The sequence below is a fragment of the Pelophylax lessonae genome, assembly GCF_965119305.1.
Source record: "Pelophylax lessonae genome assembly, chromosome: 5".
Classification (NCBI taxonomy): Eukaryota; Metazoa; Chordata; class Amphibia; order Anura; family Ranidae; genus Pelophylax; species Pelophylax lessonae.
In genome coordinates this window covers 113349911-113372348 of record NC_138772.1, presented here as the reverse complement: position 1 = coordinate 113372348, position 22438 = coordinate 113349911, and the positions used below count along the sequence as shown (strand labels likewise).

The following is a 22438-nucleotide window of genomic DNA, read 5'->3' as shown; positions in this document are numbered from 1 at the left end:
TCATCCACACGACTCCCGTGACCGGAATTTGCTGATGGTTCGCAGCTGTAACTCGGACCAATGTCTCTCGTTCTGGCTTAGCCAGTGCTTGGAAGTAACGATTGAAGTATGACTCAGGCATGGTCGTCACCTGTGATCCGGTATCTACTAAGCAGTTGACTAGGATTCCTTCAAATTCAGCTTGTATGACGGGGCACCCTGCGACCAGGTGTTCAGAGCTGTGCTGGGTGTCTCGACTCTCCACCTCCCCCGCAGTACTCCCCACTACTGCGGGGGCCGGTAGTTTAACGCCGGCTCTGAGCGTCTAGATAGATCACTCTGACACTCTCTGGCGAAGTGTCCTTCTTCTCCGCACCGCCAGCACTGTGTCCCTGGACGATAGTCTCTCCGCCTGCGTGCGGGAGGCGCTCTGGCTGGCCTTGTTGGAAGATATTGGGGAACTTGGTGTGACGGTGAACTCGGGTAAGGATGCTGTGGTGTAGGAACCAGTGGGGCAATCTGATAGGGCGGTTGTTGGGCCGGATAGGCAGGCCCAGGGGAATAGCTCGACTCCATTCGCTTTTCCATTTGTGTCAATTTTTCATGCATAGCACTCAGGGAGCTTTGCAGGTCTTGTACCACTTTAACTAGGACCTCTTCCTTCCCCACAACCCCAAAGGGTGTGGCGGTCTGGGTCCGTATCACTCTGGAGGCATAACTTTCTTCTTTACTGCGTGCCACAGCCTCTGCCAATATTTGCCGAAAGTTCAGAGTAGGGTCCACCCTGACTCGCTCCCGCAGAACCTGTCTCAGGGGAGAGCTGAAGAGTCCCAGAATAAACTGTTCCCACAATATTCGGTCGGCAGATCCCATGCCAGATACTCCGTCTGCCTCCTTTTTCTGTACCTCAGCCAATACTTCTTGTAGAGCCATCGCATATTGTGAGACCCCTTCATTTTCTTGCTGAACCCGGTAGAAGAATTTCGCCCGGAGGTGGCCCGCACTAGCTGTTTCACCGTATATTTCTTCCAGAAATCGCACAATCTCTTGCAAGGTGCTGCGTGTGGCTTCTGATTGTAGAAACACATTCTTTCGGGCCTCACCCTCCAGGGCAGCCAAAGCAATTTCTACCTGTAACTCTGGGCTGACATTGTAAATTCTTGCAGCGCTCTGTAATCTTGTCACCCAGTCTGACAGTGACATGTTCTTGCCATCAAATTTTGGCAGCAAGTTAAACAGCATGCCCATAGGGAGGGCCCTTGCAGGGGTTCCACCATTGCCTGAGGTACTCACATTAGCATCATGCACATTTCCTTCAGCCGCCTCCATCTCTGTAACCGTACCCTGCTCGCAGCGCCACTTGTAGCGGTCAGAGGAGTAGGGGACCGCAATGCAGAATTCAAGTACGGTACAGCAGACAATGAGGCTGAAGCAGAAACCGGCTTTATTAACCAACAGAGTATAATGGCCGGAGAATGATGTTAACAGTAATAACAGATTACATAGGTTTACGGCAAAGTTAACTGCAATGTGATACATAAAATGGCGCTCCCGCCAACGCACACACAGAAATACAGGCTACTCTGTTATATGATCCTATCTGATTCCCGCTAACCGGGACACATTGCTGCAACGCTCTGTCTACAGAAACCTGCTCTATGCCCTGCCACAGGTTAGCACCGGTGCACACTCACAGTTCTGTAGGTACAGCTGCTTTATCTCAGTCTCCGTGATGGTGGATGCAGTAAGGTCTCTGGATCTGTCCCTTGCTGTCTGTAGCTGCAGTCTCTTATGCACTGGTCTGGGTTTCTTTGCAGGTTGTTTATCTTGTTCTGTCACTTGGAGGTCACTGCAGTCTGGCCCCTTGCTCTGTAACTTGCTTGAGGTGCTCTGGGATGTTCTCTCCTCTCTTTCTCTGGTTCTCAGCTGCAGTCCGTAGTACCACAGTTCAGCTCTGTCTCCTCTGGCAAGATCCTATTGCTCTGTCCCTGGATTATACAGTCTATATGCCCTCTCAAGGCCACAGCATGCAGTCCCTTTTCTCAGCTCAGCACAGCCATAGAGAGACGAACACCACACCGTCCCAGGAACTTCCTGCTCCCTCCTCCTTTCCAGAAAGATCCTTTTCACTTAAAGCAACAACAGTGACATCTTGTGGCTGAAAGATGCATGACAGTCTGTGGGAATTTCTCAATAGAAGTACAGTGTAATGGAGTTCAGTCATTCAAGGGGCTGACCCCCTACAATAATGTGCTAGCATGCAGTATACATTATGATTTAAAGGGTAATTCCACTTTCATGGAAAAAAAAATCAACCAATATTAAAAAAAAAAAATTATATAGTGAATGCATTTGCAACTCAAGTCATATTGTAATTGAATGTTAATAAAAATTACCTTTCCTTTTCAGTCCACAGTGCTGTCATTTTCTGTAAAATGCAATACTATGGCAACCTGGAGGTGTTCTGTACACAGAACACCCCCTTAACATGTAATTTCCTGCTTGTGTGATTGGCTTACAGATTAATATACAAGGAAGATTTTTGGTATCTGTCACGGAACCATGAACCAGACGTACAACAACAGATAAGTGAAAATAAGACAGCTTTATTGAAAAACAAGCTATAAAGCAAAAGTCCAAACTGATGGCGAAACCGATGCAGAGTCTTTGCGAAGCCAGGGGTCAGGAACCAGCAGGGTAGTCAGACGAAGCCAGGATCAGGAACCAACAGGGTAGTCAGACGAAGCCAGGAACAGGAACCAGAAGTAGCAGCAGTCTTAGTAGCATGTGAACACAGGAGGACCAAGCAGGGAACTGAAGCCACAGACCTCCTATATATATGAGCTGGGCATCCAGCTCCTCCCAGTGGGAAGGAGGAGCCGCAGGGTGGGAGGCTACAAGAAACCCAGAAACCAAGATGGCCGCCAGCACATGTCAAACGAAGGAGAACAGCAAGAAGGTAAGACCATGACAGTACCTCCCCCTCAAGGGCCCCTCCTCCGCGGAGTAAAGAACGGTTTCTGAGGGAAGCGTGCGTGGAAGGCTCGGAGCAAGGCAGGAGCATGGACATCTGCGGAGGGAACCCAGGAACGCTCCTCTGGACCATAACCACGCCAATGAACCAAAAACTGCACCCGACCGCGGACCAGGCGTGAGTCCAGGATATTGCTCACCTCATACTCCTCACGATTGCCCACTCGGACCGGACGAGGCCGAGGAACCGAGGAAGTGAAACGATTACACACCAGAGGCTTCAACAGGGAGACATGAAACACGTTGGAGATCCGCATGCCAGGAGGAAGCGCAAGGGCATAGGCTACCGGGTTTACCCTGCGAAGCACTCGGAAGGGACCAACAAAGCGAGGCGCCAGCTTGGGAGTGGGCACTCGAAGGTTGAGGTTGCGGGTGGACAACCATACACGGTCTCCGGCCTGGTAGGAAGGAGCAGGCGCTCGTCTGCGATCAGCCTGGAGTCTCTGGCGCTGCGCAGAGACCTCAAGGGACTTCTGGATCTGTACCCAAGAAGCACGTAGGACGGAAAGGTGTTCCTCCACAGCCGGAATATCCTGTGGAGAGAATACCTCCGGTAACACGGCAGGTTGGAACCCATAGTTGGCCATGAAGGGAGACGTCCCAGAGGAAGAGTTCACCGCCGTGTTCCTGGCAAACTCAGCCCAAGGCAGAAGGTCAACCCAATTGTCTTGGTGATCGGAGACATAGCAACGAAGGAATTGCTCCAAGGCCTGATTGGATCGTTCTGCGGCCCCATTGGACTGAGGGTGGTAGGCCGAGGAGAAGGAGAGATGAATCCCCAACTGGGAGCAAAAGGCGCGCCAGAACCTGGACACAAACTGACTCCCCCGATCCGACACAATCTCCTTGGGCAAACCGTGCAACCGGAAGACCTCCCTGGCAAAAATCGTGGCCAACTCCTGTGCAGAGGGTAACTTCTTGAGAGGAACACAGTGACACATTTTGGAAAACCGATCCACAATCATGAGAATGACCGTATGGCCTCGGGATGCAGGGAGGTCCACAATGAAATCCATCCCCAGGTGAGACCATGGGCGCTCCCCGGTGGCTAAGGGTTGCAGAAGGCCCAACGGAAGGTGCCGAGGGGACTTACTCTGGGCACAAACGGAGCATGCCGCTACATATGCGGCGATGTCGGAACGTAGGGAAGGCCACCAGAACAGACGTGAAACAGCCCAGGACAGCTGATTCTTTCCAGGATGCCCCGCGGTCTTGGAGTTATGGTAGGTTCGCAACAACCGAGTGCGCAACTCCTCAGGCACAAAACATCTGCCGTTGGGTCTCCCAGAGGGAGCACCAGATTGAGCCGCCAAAATCTGCTCACCCAGGGGAGAGGTCAGGCTGGTGCGAATGGCAGCCAGGATCTGATTCGGAGGTATGACCGAAGTCGGAATCGACTCCTCCCTGGACAGGTCGGAGTACTGCCGTGATAAGGCATCAGCCCTGATGTTCTTGGAACCGGGTAGGTAGGAGACCACGTAATTAAAACGTGACAAGAACAGAGCCCATCTGGCCTGACGTGGTGTCAATCTCTTGGCCTCAGAGAGGTAGGTCAGATTCTTGTGGTCCGTCAGGATGAGGACCGGAACCACCGAACCCTCGAGCAAGTGCCTCCATTCTTTAAGAGCCTGCACGATGGCCAATAACTCCCTGTCACCAATCTGGTAGTTGCACTCCGCGGAAGACAGTTTCCGGGAGTAAAACCCACAAGGAAGCAGAGGACCCTCTGGTGTTCTACGCTGAGACAGAAGGGCGCCTACTCCCGTCTCAGACGCGTCCACCTCGAGGACAAAGGGCAACCCAGGGTTGGGATGCGACAGAATCGGAGCCGACACAAAGGCGGACTTTAGAGCCTCAAAAGCTCGGATGGCCTCGGGCGGCCAGACCTGGGAATTACTGCCCTTCCTGGTCAGATCCGTGAGAGGCTTGGCTAGCATGGAAAAGTCCCTGATGAACTTCCGATAATAATTGGCGAAGCCCAAAAAGCGCTGCAGGGAGCGAAGACCACTGGGCTGGGGCCACTGTAAGACAGCCGAAACCTTCTCAGGATCCATGGAGAACCCCTCAGCGGAAATGATGTAACCTAAGAAGGTTACCTGGGATCGGTGAAATTCGCATTTCTCAAGCTTACCGAACAGCTTGTTCTCTCGTAACCGTTGCAACACTCGTTTGACATCCAGAATGTGGGTCTCCATGGACTCAGAATATACCAAGATGTCATCCAGGTAGACCACCACACACTGCTGCAACAGGTCACGGAAAACATCGTTGATGAATTCCTGAAAGACTGCGGGCGCATTGCACAGCCCAAAGGCATAACCAAGGATTCATAATGACCGGTCCTGGTGTTAAACGCGGTCTTCCACTCATCGCCCGCCTTGATCCTTACGAGGTTATATGCCGCCCTCAGGTCGAGTTTGGTAAAGACCGTGGCCCCTTTAAGGCGATCGAACAGCTCGGAAATCAAGGGTATCGGGTAAGCGTTCTTGATCGTGATGCGATTGAGACCCCTGTAATCGATGCAAGGCCTCAACTCACCGCCCTTCTTTTTCACAAAGAAAAATCCAGCCCCTGCCGGGGACGAGGATTTGCGAATGTGTCCACGTGAAAGCGCCTCCCTCACATACTCCTCCATGGCCTCATTCTCCGCTACCGACAGTGGATAGACTTTGCCACGAGGAGGAATGGCACCAGATTGTAACTCGATGGCACAATCGTATGGGCGGTGCGGAGGTAGGGCAACCGCGCGCACCTTATCGAATACATCCCGGTACTCCTCGTATTCAGGGGGCAACAGAGAGTCCGAGGAAGTACACAGCAACTTGACAGGCCCATGGATGCAACTAGTCCCACACTGCGGTGACCACGAGAGGATCTCGGCCGATCTCCAATCGAAAATCGGATTATGCTTCTGGAGCCAGGGGTACCCCAAGACCACCGAGTAGTGTGGAGACGAAATAACCTGGAAGCAGACCGACTCTCTGTGGACGGCACCAATGGCTAACCCCACTGGAAGGGTCTCATGAGTCACGTGTGGCGGCAGAAGGGGTCTGCCGTCTATCGCCTCAAGAGCCAGAGGAGAACCTCGAGCCTGCAGAGGAATGGAATTGGCGGCAGCGAACACACTATCAATGAACAAACCACCAGCACCAGAGTCCACCAACGCCTGGGTCGTCACCGAGCCCCCGACCCAGGAAAGGACAACAGTGATCAGTGGTTTGTCAACACGGGAAACCGGGGACGAGGAGACTCCACCCAAGATCTGCCCCCGACAGGATCTCAGGTGCGAGCGTTCCCCTGGACGGTTCGGACATGCCAACCGAAAATGCCCACCGAGACCACAGTACATGCATCGGCCCTCGCGTCTCCGGAGTACCCTCTCCCCCTCGGACAGGCGAGCAAACCCCAGCTGCATGGGTTCACCCCCAGACAAGTCATCCCCAGGAGGCGTGGGAGGAGAGGGAGGCACGGGTGGGACAACAAAGGTAGGCGCCAATCTGTTAGGAGGCCTCCGCAGACTCTCCTTAAAGGAAGGTCTCTCCCTGAGTCTGGTGTCAATCAAAATCAGGAAAGAAATAAGAGACTCGAGCTCCACTGGTAGGTCCTTAGCTGCAACCTCATCCTTCAAGGCATCCGAGAGACCATGAGAGAAAGCAGCGACCAGAGCCTCATTATTCCAGCCCACCTCTGCTGCCAGGGTACGAAACTCAATGGCGTATTCAGCTACGGATCGTGAACCCTGTCTGATGGACATAAGGAGCTTCGCAGCAGAGGCAGCACGAGCCGGCACATCGAATACCTTCCGAAGAGAAGCAACAAAACCGGAAAACTCGGCAACCACCGGATTGTTGTTCTCCCATAAAGGGCTGGCCCAGGCCAAGGCCTTGTCCGAGAGCAGCGAGATTAAGAAGCCCACCTTTGATCTCTCAGTAGGAAAGGCAAGTGGCAGCAACTCGAAATAAATGCCCACCTGGTTAAGGAAACCTCGGCACTGAGTTGGCTCTCCCCCAAAGCGCTGTGGAAGGGGGGCAGAACCGGACATACCCCGAAACACCGCGGGCGCAACAACAGGTGTCGGGGTAGACTCTGGCGCAACAACCGGAGCGGCAGTAGGAGCGGACCCAGGAGCGACAACCGACCCATCGGCAACGGGAGCGAAATGAACCGTGCGTTCAAGCAGGGTTTGCAACGCCACGGCGAACTGACCCAACAGGTGATCCTGCTGATCAAGTCTGGCAACCAGCGTGGGTAGTGAGGATGGCCCTGTACCGTCAGAATTCGTGGCCTGTGGTACCGTGCGTTCAAGCAGGGTTTGCAACGCCACGGCGAACCGACCCAACAGGTGATCCTGCTGATCAAGTCTGGCAACCAGCGTGGGTAGCGAGGATGGCCCTGTACCGTCAGAATTCATGGCTTGGTCCTAATGTCACGGAACCATGAACCAGACGTACAACAACAGATAAGTGAAAATAAGACAGCTTTATTGAAAAACAAGCTATAAAGCAAAAGTCCAAACTGATGGCGAAACCGATGCAGAGTCTTTGCGAAGCCAGGGGTCAGGAACCAGCAGGGTAGTCAGACGAAGCCAGGATCAGGAACCAACAGGGTAGTCAGACGAAGCCAGGATCAGGAACCAACAGGGTAGTCAGACGAAGCCAGGAACAGGAACCAGAAGTAGCAGCAGTCTTAGTAGCATGTGAACACAGGAGGACCAAGCAGGGAACTGAAGCCACAGACCTCCTATATATATGAGCTGGGCATCCAGCTCCTCCCAGTGGGAAGGAGGAGCCGCAGGGTGGGAGGCTACAAGAAACCCAGAAACCAAGATGGCCGCCAGCACATGTCAAACGAAGGAGAACAGCAAGAAGGTAAGACCATGACAGTATCCTATGCAACATGTCATTTTTGGTGAGATACTCTGAAAGGGAAATCATGTCTAAAGGGATACAGACCCTACCACTTTCCTCATTAGAACCCTGCAGGTGCAGCAGCCAACTGATTATAAAAAAAAACACTCCCAAACAGATTCAGCAAAACAAACAGCATATGGACACAGATAAACAACCAGCTATTTCTTCAGAACAACAAAAGGTAGGAATCTTCCACAAAGCTTGTTAACATCATTGCAATGTACATCAATCACCCAGAGGGGAATGTTTTTTTTCTCAACAACAGTGGAGTCACTCTTTAAACTGCCCCAGGGGCCAAAATTTATTTTTTCATTGTGGGACTTTACTACTGCTTTAAGTCTAAGTTATTTTTAATCTGAAGTTTCTCAGCAGCAAACTGGATCCTCTGTCAATGCTATGTTGTCTATGTTGTGACCAAAAATTATGATTTTTTTTAAACAAAAACCCTCCATCCCCTCTTCTCCTTAACCCCCAACCTAATGTAAGGCTCTGAAGAAGGTAGTGTGACTCCCGAAATGCGTCAGAGGTCCAAACACAGAGACATGCCCAATTCCACATGTGGTGGATTCTCTATATGCGATTATTACTCTTCATGTTTGTGAGTATGTTTTTTGACATTTTAATAAACTTTTTAAAGGTGTCCAAGGGTAATGCACTAGGTGTTTGTGCCTCCTTTCTTTTTCATGTACTTATGTTTGGAGCTCCCAGCCTGAGGAGAGCGGCACGCCTGTCATCCCTATCGGAGTGCGTGCTTGGGTGATATAGTTGATATTAAACCTCAGACACACCTACTTGCTAGGAGCTTACTTACTTGTTCCCGATGGGGAAAAAATGGGGCCACTCCTGTACTGCTGGAGTATAAAAAAGAGAAAAACAGATCTACGATCCTACACTTGAAAAAAGAGCGCGCATGCCCATTGAGAGCCGTGCGCGAGCTCTGAAACGTGGCGTGTCATCTACAGTCTCCGGTGACGTCACGCAGCATGCGCTGCGTTCCAGCGTGGTCCTTGGTGTTCATTCCTACCCGGAACCCGGAAGACGGAGGATCCCCAGCACAGCGTCCACCCGTCCATCCGACCAGGATAGGTATTCCACTCTCCAGGACCCCTGTGACTACTACCATCTCTTGAGACACCACCGGAGCTTACAAGCCTTCATATACATCTATCTAGTGAGTTTCTACTTACTTGTAATTTATGCTTATAATAAATGCTGCACTTAGAGGCGCTCTGTTTTTCTCTTTTTTATATGTATCCACAGCACCGGCTTCACTGTGTTTTCGGAGCTAGCCCTAAAAGCAGCAACCATCATCATCATATATTGACATATTAATTTATTTATTGGACTTGGACTTTTATGTACTTTTATTTATTATCACTGCCAGCTATCAGTCCAATATTTTTTCCCCCCTCATTACCTCTGATGCCATGTATCTTTTGTATCTTTTATAGGTACAGCCACCATCCCATCTAACCTATGCCAGCGCGCTTGCTCTTTTTCTTGTTTTTTGTACTGCTGGAGTATGACCCTATTAGAATCTAATGGGGGGTTACTGTGCAGGTAAGTACCGTAGCAGACAAGATTTTGGGCAGGGATCTTCAAACTACAGCCCTCCAGATGTTGCAGAACTACACATCCCATGAGGCATTGTAAAACTCTGACAATCACAGACATGACAAGGCATGATGGGAAATGTAGTTCCTGAACAACTGGAGCGCCATAGTTTGAAGACCCTTGATTTTGGGTAAAAGGCTTTTTCCACCAGAGAAGGCTCACACAACTGGGAAGAGGTAAGTAAGCACCTGAGAGGGCAGTCGAGGCTTGATTTAGTTTAGGGGCCCAGTGGGTAGAATGAAACACTTTATATCAAACATGAACTTGTTCTTTAAAGTAGACATGCTTCGAATTAAGCAAAATATAGTGTGGAACCAACAACACTTCACCTATAAAAAAAAATAATAAGGTATAAATCATAACAATGCTAAGCCATAAAATCTTAGTTCCAATACAGCAACTTTGTTTTTAAGGATTGCTAATGTCTCTGGAGATGAAAAAAAATACATATAAAATCAAAATAAAAGATATTACGAGAATAAACAATAGGAAGAAAAAAACATATTGATCTACAATTCCTATCTAGCTTATGCTCCAGGACCTGCTTAGCGCAGCTTACTGCTAGGTGTATGGAATTTATAAGTGAATTTATGAAGTGTAACAGGCAGACTCTACACATCTTTTATTACCTGCAAAAATACTTACTGCTATGTCACCTTCTTCTAGTCTCATTCCAGCCAGAGATGCTGGGTAAAAAAACAAAATAATAATAATAATAACTTTGTTAAATTTATCCAGACACATTTTATCAGATTTGATGACATAAAACTGTTACAATGTTACAATGTAAACATTCAAAAGATTCTATAAGTTTTTAAGGCAACCTTTCCTTCCCAAAATTTGTAACAAACACATGAGATCCAATTAAGTGCAAGGTACTGTACATGGTTACAGTTGTACTTTCAGCAGCTGATTTAATCACTTACTGAGTAAACAGATTATTTATCTTTTAATCCTTGCCTATGCTCCAGTTTAAAGCGGTAGTATACCGCTTTTTTTGACTTTTAACTAGAGGTAAGCCTATAATGAGGCTTACCTGTAGGTACAATTAATATCTCCTAAACCTGCACGGATTAGGAGATATTACCACTGCATGCAGCCGCTGACAGGTGCGGCGCATGCGCTCTGAAGGTCCGGCCGACCTTCAGAGTTCCTTGCCGAGAATTTCCAGAAATTGTGACGTCATCGTGGCTCCGGCCAATCACAGCCCTGGAGCCACGGAACCCGGAAGAGATGGCGTGGGATCATGTCCGCTCCCACAGTGGTGTCCGGGGGTCCGTGTCGGGGCTTCGTTCTAACGTAAGTAATTCATAATGAGCTAGTATGCGATTCATACTAGCTCATTATGCCTTTGTCTTGCAGGGTTTTTTTTTTTTCATTAGAGTATACAACCGCTTTAAGGTGGTACCATGACCATTGTTCCAGGTTTTCTGTTTCAGGCTGGCTCCATTCTCTTGCATCATCCTCTAGAGTCACCTTTGTATGCAGGGACTAGATTTGTGTCTCCCTACTCCCCTGCATCAATAGAAACACACAGCCCCATAGCCTAGGATGGCGAGGAACTCCCCTTCTCCTCCCTCCTCTCCTCCTCTCCAAGCTCACAGACCGGCTGAAAACAGCACTTCCAACTGGTAAAGTGTATGTTACCTTAACTATATTTTTTTCTATGTGTGTTCACATATGTGTGTTTTATAAATCCTAGTCTGCTTCATTTTCATGTGCTTCTCCCAAGCACCTGGTTGATCCTGGCAGTCACCTTTCTTTCTTCTTCTAAACCTTCTGACCACACAAAGCACAGAAGCTGATCTGCTTCTGCTTGCATAGTCGATTTTCATCTTTGGATGGCCATTCAGAGGTACAGGACACTGTGCACACACAGCATGCCTGCATTGGGTAGTTTGTTCAGCCACCACAACCCCTACCCCCTGACCAATCACAGCCTGCTTCTGCTACATACCGCCTCCTAATCCCAGTTTGCCTCTTGAACACGCCCCTGCTCAAGCACAGCCTGCATCTTGCCTCAGGCTGAATAGACTATGGAAAACAGGCAATCTGTGAGTCTGCACAGTGTCCTGTAACCCCGTTCCCACTATCAGGAAGAAGAGATGCATGGTCACATGACAAAACTTTACAACCTTGTAAAAAGGTAAGAAAGATAATTTCTGAAACTAAACAAAAGCAGTTACGGTATCTGCTTAGTTACAAATATATAAAAAAAAAAAAGGTCTTTTACCATTGTATGTTCACAACTACTATACTTTTAAAGCGGTTGTATCCCCTGTGTAAAAAAAAAAAAAAAACCCTGCAGGACAATGGCATAATGTGTTTAGAACAAAGCCCCCACACAGTTGCCTGGACATCGCTGAGGGATCTGACATGTTCCCTCAACGTCTCTTCCAAGTTTGGCGGCTCCAGTCTCCAGTGCTGTGAGTGGCCAGGGCCGCAATGACGTCACTCCCATGCATGCGTGCGGGAGTTCACTTTCTGGCAAGGAGCTCTGAAGGTCTGCCAAAATACGCCGGACCTTCAGAGCGCAGGCGCCGCTGGTGTCAGCAGCTGCATGCAGGGCGAATATCTCCTAAACCGTGCAGGTTTAGGAGATATTAATTTTACCTACAGGTAAGCCTTATTATAGGCTTACCTATAGGTAAAAATCAAAAAGCGGAGTATACTACCGCTGGGGTGAGAACTATAACAAATAGATTACTGGGGAATTCTTTTTTTTTTTGTACTCAATGTGTTGGACCAAAACATGCTACTTTAATGCTACTATGGGATATCTATCTAATGGGGAAAAACAGCAACAAAAACACATTTATTTAGGAGAACTAACTTACAACAACCTCCCCACACCCCAGGTCCCCTCTGCACTTAGCTCCTTCCATAATTATTTTCTGCCACCCGTGCCAAGCATGGGTGTATTGGTTCCAACACTTAAAAAATGCAGTACGCAATCCAGAGGCTGTGTAGCATGATAATGCTTGCAATGGTAAAGAGGCCTCTCTCAGCACTCTTTGTTCCAGGATAGTGTTCTGGAAGAAAAAAGGATGCAGAAGAGTGTGTTTTTTCAAATGCCTGGACTGCTACATAAGCTAGCATGGGCAGTGAAAGATATTCATCCAAGGAGCCAACTGCAGTGGGGGGCTGGGGAGGGTATTGTGAGTTAATTTACCTTTCTGGGTTTTTTTTTTTTTTCAAAAGGTGAACTAACCCTTAAATTCAGCTGTATTTCTCCAACATCTTAGCTAGATCTTCACTAAATCACTGTTGATTTTAGATTATGTAGGTGTCAAAATTTATTTCTCCTGGATAATATCTAGCCTGGGACAAATGTTAGCTGTTCATTCAGTCTCTCTCCTATGTTTCAGTGTTGTTGCAGTACCCTACTATCATCAATAGGTGTCACTGATGCCTAGGGCTATAGTTATGGGGATCAGCAATATATTGCTATTGAGCCTTTATGTCCCTTCTGGCTCCTAGTCTTTCTACAGTGGGGCATGCTGGGAGAGGTTATAAAAGCTCAGAGAGTGGCCTGGTGAGCTCTCTCTTCCCCAGGCATCGACCTGGGGGGACGTGTTCACAGTTTGTGTCATATAGGCCTGAGCCCTATGGGCCTAACACAGGTTTTGCTAAGCAGCTCTGCCTGGACAAGGAGAGTGCACTTTGTTGTAGAAAAGCCTGATGGATGTCTGCCAGAGGGGAAGCAGTTGCTGCCCTCAAAGAGTCATGGCCCTTCTTTTGCTCAATGGATGTCTGCTGGATGGGAACTGAGTGCTACTCTCTGAGAATCCTGGCACAGATTTAAAGCAATGAAGTCTGAAAGTCTGGTTGCTACTGGAGACCTAACCCTAACCCTCTCTCCCTGTGAGACGGAGCAATAAAACTTCAAAATCTTAAAATAACTGGCCCTCTTTCTTGTTATGTAACTCTCTCTATCCCCCGGGACGTAGGGTTAGGGTTAGAGGGGGGATATTGTCCAGGGAGGATATTGTCTGGGGGGATATTGTCCCGGGGGATATTGTCCGGGGGGGATGTTGTCCAGGGGGGATGTTGTCCGGGGGATATTGTCCGGGGGGATATTTTCCTAGAATCCTCTCTCACACCATCTCTACAATTTACCTAACAAAGCATATCTAAAGGCTCCCGTGTGATAGTCTACATCAGCTTTTTTCAACCAGTGTGCCCAGGCACCCCCGGGTACCTTGAGGTTTTTTCAGGGATGCCTTGGCAAAATGCCTAAAATTTGAAAAAAAAAATTGTACACAAGCCAGCAGGTGGATGAAGCCTGCCTCTTAATTACACAAAGCCACGGGTTTTCATTATGCACCATTACAACTTTCTAGACACTGGCATCCTAACAACCAATGACATCATCAGTTGATAAGGATGATGCCTGTCGCCTCCACAGCATTCTGATTTGACCATTCCAATGCTCCTCTCCCTCAGCACTGGGATCGCATTAGCTGAGATAATTAAAGGAAAAGAGAAACATATGAATAAAAGTCAGTACCAGTGTGCAAAAGTTATTAGCTTCGAAAGAATAAATCACCGCTAACGTGGCCATCCTAGCTGTAAATGTTGCTGCATTATGTAAAACTATTAGAATTGTTTTTTACATTTTTGAATGGGGTGCCTCAAGACAGTCAATAATTTTAAAGGGTGCCTTGAGATTGTTTATAATTTTAATGGGTGCCTTGACTGAAAAAAGGTTGAGAAACACTGGTCTACATAGCTCTCAAATGCAGTTACTATGTAATATGAAGTGCCTTCTACGTTAAAAAGAAAAATCCTTTACACCTCTTGAGTCAGCCAAACCCTCCTTTATTTGTGCCTTACATACTTCCCCTCCCAGACACTGCAGGTCACAGTGGGAAATATTTAGCATCAGAGTCATCTCTGCCAATCCAGGAAGCAGTAGACAGGACAAGGTGTGGTCAGCTGCTGACTGGCACTATATAGGATTAAGAATCAGTAGGGCCAAGGCTGATAGCAATGCCCCTGCTATGTGTTTTTCTCCCACTGTAGTGTACATGGCCTATGTGAGGGGCAACTTCGCTCTGAATTCAGGAGCAGTGCAGCAGTGTCATTCTGCAGTCACAGGAAGCAGCATAAAGCCTAGTACACATGGGCTGAATGTCAGGTGGCATCGGCCAGTTTAATAGAAACTGGACGACATTTGGCCCATGTGAACTGCAGTCAGTCCGACGGAAGCCAGCCATTCGACCGACTTATGCCGAAGGGGCATGACCGAAAAAGGTCTGCAAACTGGCTCTGGATCAGCGCTCTCAGCCCATGGCTGAGAGCACTGACCAGAGTGTTCTGGAGTGGGGGGCTGATTTTTATTTTTAGTGGCCCGGGCCGATTCTGTTATTGTTGTAGTAACGAACTTACTTTAGTACGAAGAAAAAAAAATGATTTGCTGGTTTAAGGCTCGGTTCACATTGGTGCGTTAGAAGACATAGCATGTGATTCGGAGCGCACTGCTGTGCAAATTACATACAATGTCTGTGCGATGCAAATTCAGCCATACAAATTGTATGGCTGAATTTGCATCGCATTCGGACCAAACTTGTGCAGGACCCTTTTTTCGGTCTGTACCAGAATCGGATCGCATAGGTGTTCACATTTATGCAATCCGATTCCTGTCCGAATTGACAGTTTGCACTGCGACATGCGAACCGATCTGGGGGTGTCATTAACTTTGTAGTGACACTACCAGCGGTTCGCATAAGGCAGTGTGAACTGCCTGCGATTCGGGTGCAATGCGGGAACCCGCAGTGGATTCGCAGGGTTTCCCGCATCGCACCAATGTGAACCGAGCCTAAATCCATAGCGGAATACAAACACATCATAATATTATTCTTGATCCCCGTAACACTCAATAGTAGAGTTTTTTTTTGTTTATTTTTTGTTTTTGTACCAACTTGTATAATTGGTCCCTTTTCTGATATTTCTGTTGGATTAGACAACACTTTTTGGACAAGTAATACGATCTATAACTGTATTGATTACAGATAAAGGTCACATCTCTAAAAACACATCTAACAACAATCTAATAAAAAGAGGCCAGTAAAATCAACAAAGTAATGAATTTGTTGTTTTATTGAGGTGGGACATATGGGTGACCTTATTACGTACAATAAGTATCTTCTCTTCATTTTCCAGATACTCGGTCTGTCTTTCCATCAATCTATATCACTCTCCTTTGGCACAGCCTAATGCTATCTGAACATTAAAACTAAAAAAAAAAAAATGTTTCTTTCACAAGTTTAATGGTCTGGTCACCTTGACAGCTCCTTTTAAATCAAGAAAAGTCTGGTCACCAAACTGACTGCATACTGTGGCAAAACTGTGTTATGCCTCGTACACACGCAACAATTATCGGCCGACCAATCGGCCGTCTTTTGTCCAGTGTTGTTGTGTTGGTTGAAATGTGCTCTAGACTTGCACTGGACTTTTGTTGGCCAACAAAAACCAACTTCAGAAGTGATGTCATGTGCTGGTTTACTTTCCCTGTGTTTTTTCTTCTCTAAGCATGCCCAGTCTTGCTCATCAGATTTTTGTCTGCCGAAATCTGTACTGACTGACGAAAAATCGGCCGTTGTGGTGACGGCCAACAAAAATTTTATAGCATGCACACCAGATTTTATTCGGCCGAAAAGTCGCAGTCGGTTGTCGAAAGCATCATACTAACAAGCCGAAAATCGGCCGATCGGACGTTAGCCGAAAATTCACGGCCAGCAATCGTTGCGTGTGTACGAGGCATAACTCTCAGGACTGGATGGACAGAAATACAAATATTGCCTTATATGAGTTTTAACTGTGTATTTTACTGTTTCTTGGAGTTTAACTTTAACTGGTACCTAAATTACATTTTTTACAGGCCAATAGCTCTAAAAACTGAATACAAGTATGTTTGAAATTTTTTAGGAGCTATCAGGCCTAAATTTTGACCTAAATATTCAAGTCTCTTCTGGGTGATGGATTTTCTCCACCTGTGTAAAATTATCAGATACTGTCAGCTAATATATTCAAGGGCACAATAATTTATAACTACATATCTCCAAAGATGGTAAGGTATGGTAATTTTACACTCTCCCTTATTACTACAAAGGAACTGTATCCCTGGAGATCTGCCAATGATTAAGTATTATGAGCTGGCACATTTTAAACATATCCTCACCTGGATTATCCCCAGTGAATGCAACTACACAACAATCACAATTAAATCCGAATCGCTGGATGAAATATGTAGAAACCGTCCCCTGGGGGTAAAGAAAAATGCACCAAACATTATTGTGACATATTTTGACATACAGTATATTTTTAATTTTGATAACAATTTAGGTAAAACAGCTGTTTTCATGAAGGCGAATTGTTTACTCTGGTCAGGTACACAAGAATGAAAGGCTAGGAGTTTGCCAGCTTTAAGCCTTTAAGCTTCCGCCGACCGGTCGTCCGTCTTTTGTCCAGAATGGTGTCTGTTGGTTGGAATGTGCTCTAGACTGCACACGAATTTTCCCGCACGACAGAATTCTACTTCAGAAGTGATGTCATGTGTTGGATTGCTTTCTTTGTGTTCTTTCATCTCTGAGCAAGCCTAGTCTTGCTCATAAGATTTTTCCCCATCGAAATCTGTACTAATGAGACGAAAATCGGACGTGTTTTGACGGTCGACAAAAATTATATAGCCTGCACACCAGGATTTTTTGGGCCGAAAAGTCGGAGTCAGTTGTCGGAAGCACCAAACTAACAAGCCGCAAATCGGCAGATCGGTCGTCGGACGAAAATTCACGGCCGAATTTCTACTCGTGTGTACGGGGCTTTAGTCTCTAAATTCCATCCCACCCAGAGGTATTTTGCCAATGAGGCCAAGTGAGGCAATAATTATGGAAGCATGGTGAGGGCAGCACTGAGTCCAGAGTGTCCATCAGTGCACCTCTGTAAAACAAATGGTTTTTAAATTGTGATACATCATTGTCTGTTTTATATGACTATGGTGCAGGTTTTGGTTATTGATCATTGAGGGTATAATATTTTTTTGTATATTTTTGTGTATTCAAAAGTTTTTGGATTTTTGTAATAAAGAGATAGATTTCATGTATTGATTTATGTACCTATGAAGTGCTGAGCTTGATAAATCACAGGCTTAGCTTCATTAAACTCCCTCCTTGGCCACTGTGTTACACAGGACACAGTGCCATCACTTTCCATGGCAGCCATCTTTGCTAAGGGGAGTGGCCAAAACCCTGCATGTCCCTCCGACATGGCCCTGAGTTCTCCTATTGGCAGATTAGGATTAGTGACATTAGAAACACACCCTCAGGCATACTGGGTATAGCAGCAAGATCTAAAGGCAGTTCTCAGGGGGTAGGAACCTGGTGAACCTCCCACTGTTGATATGGCATCAGGCACATCCGTATGCTTGACAGAGGGAGAATGTCAGAGAATGTGCATATTGGCTCTACAGAGGAAGGACAGGCCAAGATAAGACTCAGGGGACCATGGCTATGCTCTCTGTAGACCTGTGGGGTGGGGTGAGGCTGGGAACCAGTATAAATGTAGGGGCTTGGTGGAGGCACCTGTCTACTAAGTCTGTTGGTTAGTCATTTAAGGGCTACTCTTACAAATTAAATTATTTTAAGGCCGTGGTGCTGGGGGCTGGCAGGAGAGATGCTCATACTCCAATTACAATTGTTTTGAGAAGTTCTTTTTTTACCCATTGTCAACAAAATTTTATTCAGTTCCACATGTCCACAGGTTATCATTAGGCATGCTTTTCCTCTGATAACGTGGGGGAAAAAACATTGAGATGTGCCAGCACAAGCTCCACCACTCTTGTACACAGTGCTTTAAGTGGCCCAAAAGAGGTGGCGGTACTCTATTATAGCCTATAAATTTTGTCGCCCCCCACCCCACATCAGGGTCCCCACAGAGCACTCCCCCCTGGCCTGGGCTGGGACTCCAGAGCAGGGGGACTCACTGGTGGTGACTGATCTGGCTCTGGAGTGGGAAATATTCTGGGGGGGGCAATTGAGGGCCCCGTGCCAGTGTACTGGTGCATACCGGCCCACTTAAAGCACTGCTTGTACAAAATAAAAATGCAACAGATGCTGCTGGGGCACAATAAGTTCTCTGTTCTGAGGTTCTGACAGATACAGTATAGAGAACATGAGAGCTGGAGCTGCATGCTCCGATCTCTCTGCCACCCCTGACCCCCTGCTAGGCTCAGGGTGGGAGGGTGGGGAGGAATATTGCTACTTGTGCAGAGTAATCACTGCATGAGCAGAGGTAGGGATGTGAGCTGTCTGCTACAGCTTGCATCCTATATGACAAGATCCCAGGTAGCAAAAATCTGCTGTAGTTTTTCTGCTGCATTCCGTCTTAGTCAGGGGCAGACCTGTGCTAAATTCTATTTCACTCTAAAATAGAATTTGGCGCAAGTGGGGCAGATAGATCTGAAACAGGTCTATTGGCCCTGTTAATGTTGCACACGGCACTTCTGACTGTTTCCCATACCATTATAATGACACAGGAAGCTTAGTTAACTTAGTTAGCTTTGTTAGGGCGGAGAGCACTTGGTGCTTGAGTGCAAACGTTCAAAAACCCCTGTTAGAGCAGTGGTTCTCAAATCCGGTCCTCGGGACCCACCAACAGGCCAGGTTTGCAAGATAACTAAATTACATCACAGGTGATCTCATTTGCTTCTCAGTGATTGCAGTATTCTAGTCTGCATCCCCCAAGGTAATACTTAAAAATCTGGCCTGTTAGTGGGTCCCGAGGACCGGATTTGAGAACCACTGTGTTAGAGAACAGAAAATGCAAAATCGGGAATAGGTTTATTTTTACATTTTTATGGGTCAGCCATGCCGATACAGTTTAGAAAAGTATCTCACAGCTGTATCTCCACTTACAGCTTATTTCTGTAAAATGTATGTACAGTATGCATATTTTAATTTACTATGGGAAGGAAAAAAATACATATATGTACATACAGTATATAGATATACATATACCTACAGTGCATCCAGAAAGCATTAACAGCGCTTCACTTTTTTGCACATTTCGTTATGTTACAGCCTTATTCCAAAATGGATTACGGTAAGTTCATTATTTACCTCAAAACTCTACAAACAATATCCCATAAAAACAAACGTAAAGTTTATTTGAAATCTGCAAATTTATTAAAAATAAAAAATGAAAAAAATGTACATAAGTATTCACAGCCTTTGCCATGACACTCAGAATTGAGCTCAGGTGCATCCTGTTTCCACTGATCATCCTTGAGATGTTTCTACAACTTCATTGGACCACCTGTGGTAAATTCAGTTAATTGGACATGATATGGAAAGGCACACACCTGTCTATATAAGGTCCCACAGTTACCAGTGCATGTCAGAGCACAAACCAAGCCATGAAGTCCAAGGAATTGTCTGTAGACCTCTGAGACAGGATTGTATCGAGGAATATATCTGGGGAAGGGTGCAGAAACATTTCTGCAGCATTGAAGATCCCAATAGGCACAGTGGCCTCCATCACCTGTAAGTGGAAGAAGTTTAAAACCACCAGGACTCTTGCCCAGGCAAAACCAAGCAATCGGGGAAGAAGGGCCTTAGTCAGGGAGGTGCCCAAGAGCCCAATGGTCACTCTGACAGAGCTCCAGTGTTTCTTGGTGGAGAGAGAAGAACCTTACAGAAGAAAAACTGTCTCTGCAATACTCCACCTATCAGCCCTGTATGGTAGATTCGCCAGACGGAAGCCACTCCTCAGTAAAAGGCACATGACAGACTGACTGGAGTTTGCCAAAAGGCATCTGAAGGACTCTCAAACCATGAGAAACAAAATTCTCTGGTCTGATGAAACCAAGATTGAACTCTTTGGCCTGAATGGCAAGTGTCATGTCTGGAGGAAACCAGGCACCGCTCATCACCTGGCCAATACCATCGCTGCAGTGAAGCATGGTGGTGGCAGCATCATGCTGTGGGGATGTTATTCAGCAGCAGGAACTGGGAGACTAGTCAGCATTCAGGGAAAGATGAATGCAGCAATGTACAGAGACATCCTTGATAGAAAAAAAAGTTTGTCTTCCAACAGGACAACGACCCTAAGCACAGCCAAGATAAGGAAGGGGTGGCTATGGGACAACTCTGTGATGTATGTCCTTGAGTGGCCCAGCCAGAGCCAAGACTTGAACCCAATTGAACATCTCTGGAGAGATCTGAAAATGGCTGCGAACTGCCATTTTCAGCTGATGGAGATTGAGAGGTCCTGCATAGAAGAATGGGAGAAACTGCCCAAAAATAGGTGTGCCAAGCTTGTAGCATCATACTCAAAAAGACTTGAGGCTGTAATTGGTGCCAAAGGTGCTTTACCAAAGTATTGAGCAAAGGCTGTGAATACTTACTGTATGTACATGGGATTTTTTTGGTTTTTATTTTTAATACATTTACAAAGATTTCAAACAAACTTTTTTCACGCTGTCATTATGGGGTATTGTTTGTAGAATTTTGAGGAAAATAATGAGTTTAATCCAATTCGGAATAAGGCTGTAAAATAACAAAATGTAGAAAAAGTGAAGCGCTGTAAATACTTTCCAGATGCACTGTACATACAGTAGATATATTTTGTTTATTTTTAAAACAAGAACAAAAAGGACATCATGGCTCCTTTTTATATTTTATTTGTTTAAAGCCTTTGAAGTGACACTGTCACCACTCAGGTGAGCTGGAGCTGCAGGATTACGTGACCAGGCCATGTTAGAAAAAGGTAGGTATACAGATCTTTTTTTACACAAGGTAGTCAGGACAGGTGGGAGGATGGGGGAGGGAATATTTTTTAAGAATAGTCAGTGTTAGGCTTTTTTTCCACTTTAGGATTCAAACAGAAGATGGATCATCCAGAAAAATGACTGTCCACTCTCCATAACTTAACCACATAACGACCACTCACATTGCTGCTACTGCAGCAATGTGGCTCATTATCGTCCAGCGACGTAGACCTACATCGCTGGACTCCTCCCCTTGTGGGCGGCGCGTGCGCGCCGCCGGAGGCTCGCTCCCGCTGTATTCAGTCACAGCGGTAGTCAGGCCAGGGGAGGAGCAGCGGCGATCGCCACTGCTCTTCCCCGATCGTCGGGGAATCGAGTCTGGAGATCCACCAGCTTGTGTAAACAAAGCGGGCGGATCTCCTAAGTGACAGGCAGGGTCATATTGCAGGGCTCAGCATAGCTGAACCTGGGATCTGTCCTTGTGTCACTCAGTCACCTCCCCCCACACATGTCAGTAAGCACCAGGCATACATTAACCCCTCCCTCTCCGATAAAATTAACCCCTTCCCTGCCAGTGTCATTTTTACAGTAACAGTGCATATTTATAGCACTGATTACTGTAGTAATGTCACTGGAACCCTCAAAAGTGTCAAAAATGTCAGTCAAGGGTCCGATCTGTCTGCCGCAATGTCACAGTCCCGCAAGAAAAAAAATCGCAGATCGCCGCCATTACTCGTTAAAAAAAAAACACCAAAAATGACAGAAATCTTTCCCTTAGTTAGTAAACGCAATAACTTTTGCGCAAACCAATCAAAATACGCTTATTGCGATTTTTTTACAAAAAATATGTAGCAGAAAACAAATTGGCCAAAAATGATAAAAAAATTTGATTTTTACATTTTTGGGGGGGGAATTTCATATAAAAAAATGTGAAAAATATTGTTATTTTTTTCAAATTTTCGCTCTTTTTTTGTTTATAGCGCAAAAAGTAAAAATCGCACAGGTGATCAAATACCACCAAAAGAAAGCTCTGTTTGTGGGAAAAAAATGACGTAAATTTCGTTTGAGTAGGGCGTTGCATGACCGCGCAATTGTCAGTTAAATTCGCACACTGCCGAATTCGCAAAAAGTGGCC

General features: G+C 46.6%; 1 protein-coding gene across 4 annotated transcripts in view; it reads right to left on the bottom strand.

Moving 5' to 3' along the window:
• The window catches only part of XYLB (xylulokinase), a 303038-nt gene that overhangs the window by 225608 nt on the left and 54992 nt on the right, over nt 1-22438 (bottom strand). For all 4 annotated transcript variants that reach the window (XM_082258814.1, XM_082258813.1, XM_082258815.1 and 1 more), the window contains 2 exons: nt 16720-16801; nt 10182-10222 (listed from right to left, as the gene is read on the bottom strand). In XM_082258814.1, the coding sequence (XP_082114940.1) occupies nt 10182-10222; nt 16720-16801 (123 nt within the window). The remainder of the gene's footprint in view (nt 1-10181; nt 10223-16719; nt 16802-22438) is intronic.